General features: G+C 40.1%; 1 protein-coding gene across 1 annotated transcript; it reads right to left on the reverse strand.

Annotated features, from left to right (window-relative positions):
* Positions 1-724: 724 nt before the first annotated feature.
* Positions 725-1,319, reverse strand: LOC113670170 (uncharacterized; the record flags this gene model as incomplete). Its single annotated transcript, XM_027186267.2, has 2 exons — positions 725-885; positions 1,031-1,319. Coding segments are annotated over 2 exons (450 nt in total), but the record flags the coding sequence as incomplete, so codon positions are not given.
* Positions 1,320-1,539: the final 220 nt, after the last annotated feature.

Genomic DNA, 1,539 nt, shown 5'->3' on the forward strand with positions numbered 1-1,539 from the left:
AATTTTCTCAGTGACCAGCTGGCAACCTATCATAGAAATTTTCTCAGTGACCAGCCGGCAACCTGTCACATGCTTTGGCAGAATACCAGATGACTGTTCATCTTTTTGGCGCTGTGTCATAACCAGCCTGTGACAACTTTGCCCTTCGGAAAAGGGCAGATGATAATGAGCAGCACTTCTCCTGTGATGTGGTAAATACCGTCAGACACAACTTCTATGTCGATGACTCTTTAAAGTCCCTTTCATTAGTCACATTCGTTATTGCCCATGTTCATGAATTGTCCAGCTTGTTGAAGTGTGGTGGTTTTCGATGGATAAAGTGGGTCAGCAGTAGCTGAGATGTTCTGGAAAGTATTCCCAAGCAGGAGCGCAGCCAAGAGATCAAGAAGCTAGACCTTTGAAAGGATGCGTTGCCAAATGAGCACCCGCTTGGTGTTCAGTGGAGGGTAGAAAACGACACATTTGGTTTCAACATTAATCTCAAGCACAAACCCCCACTCAGAGAGGTATATATTGTCTGTTGTTGACTCAGTCTTTGATCCATTTGGTTTTGTTGCACCTTTCATATTGATTGGCAAGAAGATTCTACAAGATTTATGTAGAATAAATTTAGGCTGGGATGATGAAGTGCCAATGGAGCATCGTGCACACAGGCAAATATGGCTTTCAGATGTCACTAACCTGTCGCAGTTTATGATTGATCGTTGCTTCAAATCAGCTGACTTTATGGAGATTGTGTCCAGTCAGCTTCACCACTTCTCTTTTGTGCAAAAAGTTCTTCACACGGCATGAAATCAGGACTGTAGGGCGGAAGAAAAAGAACAATCGCTCCTGTTGCATTAATTGTGTCAATCGCTGCTTGTTGGTGGTGAATAGCTGCTTTATCTAAAAGACAAATAAGAAAGGAAGAAATTAATTTATGGAGGCAGGTTATTTACAGTGATTTTTTTAAAGAGAATTTGGACAAGGGTGGAAACAATTATTTTACAATTCGATCAAAATCCTAATATTGTGAAATGTTCTCTTGTACCCACTATGACCACTGATCGCAGGTTGATTCCATAAAATGGAAGCAAGTTGGAACATAGCTTTTCATCCACAAAGTCTTCAAATGTTGCTCCATTGACGTTCCCCTGATAAAGGCCAAGATCAATCATTCCTTCTGTACAAAGAATGGGAAAGGCGGTTTTGTGCGGTCCCCAGTTCTGCGCCATACGTTTCACCTCAGCTCCTTTACCGATTGGGCTATAACCATTTGTATGTTTAAGTCTTTTGTCCTGATAAAATAAAATTAAAAAAAAAACAGTGATACCACTAAACGATCAGGGCTAAGTAAAAGTAAAACAGAGAATGAAATGTTGTGTTAGACAACAAACAAACACATACAAATCCACTTTAATCTAAGAACATCAACATCTCGGGATCCAGGAGACAAACATCAGACCTAAAAAGTACTCTGTCTGCTTCAGATCTTTGTAGGGCAATTGCTGTCAGCTTTAATATGAGTTATTATAATGATAATAATTGTGACGGATAAGA

The sequence above is a fragment of the Pocillopora damicornis genome, chromosome 7, assembly GCF_964200805.1.
Source record: "Pocillopora damicornis chromosome 7, jaPocDami1.2, whole genome shotgun sequence".
In the NCBI taxonomy this organism is placed as follows: Eukaryota; Metazoa; Cnidaria; class Anthozoa; order Scleractinia; family Pocilloporidae; genus Pocillopora; species Pocillopora damicornis.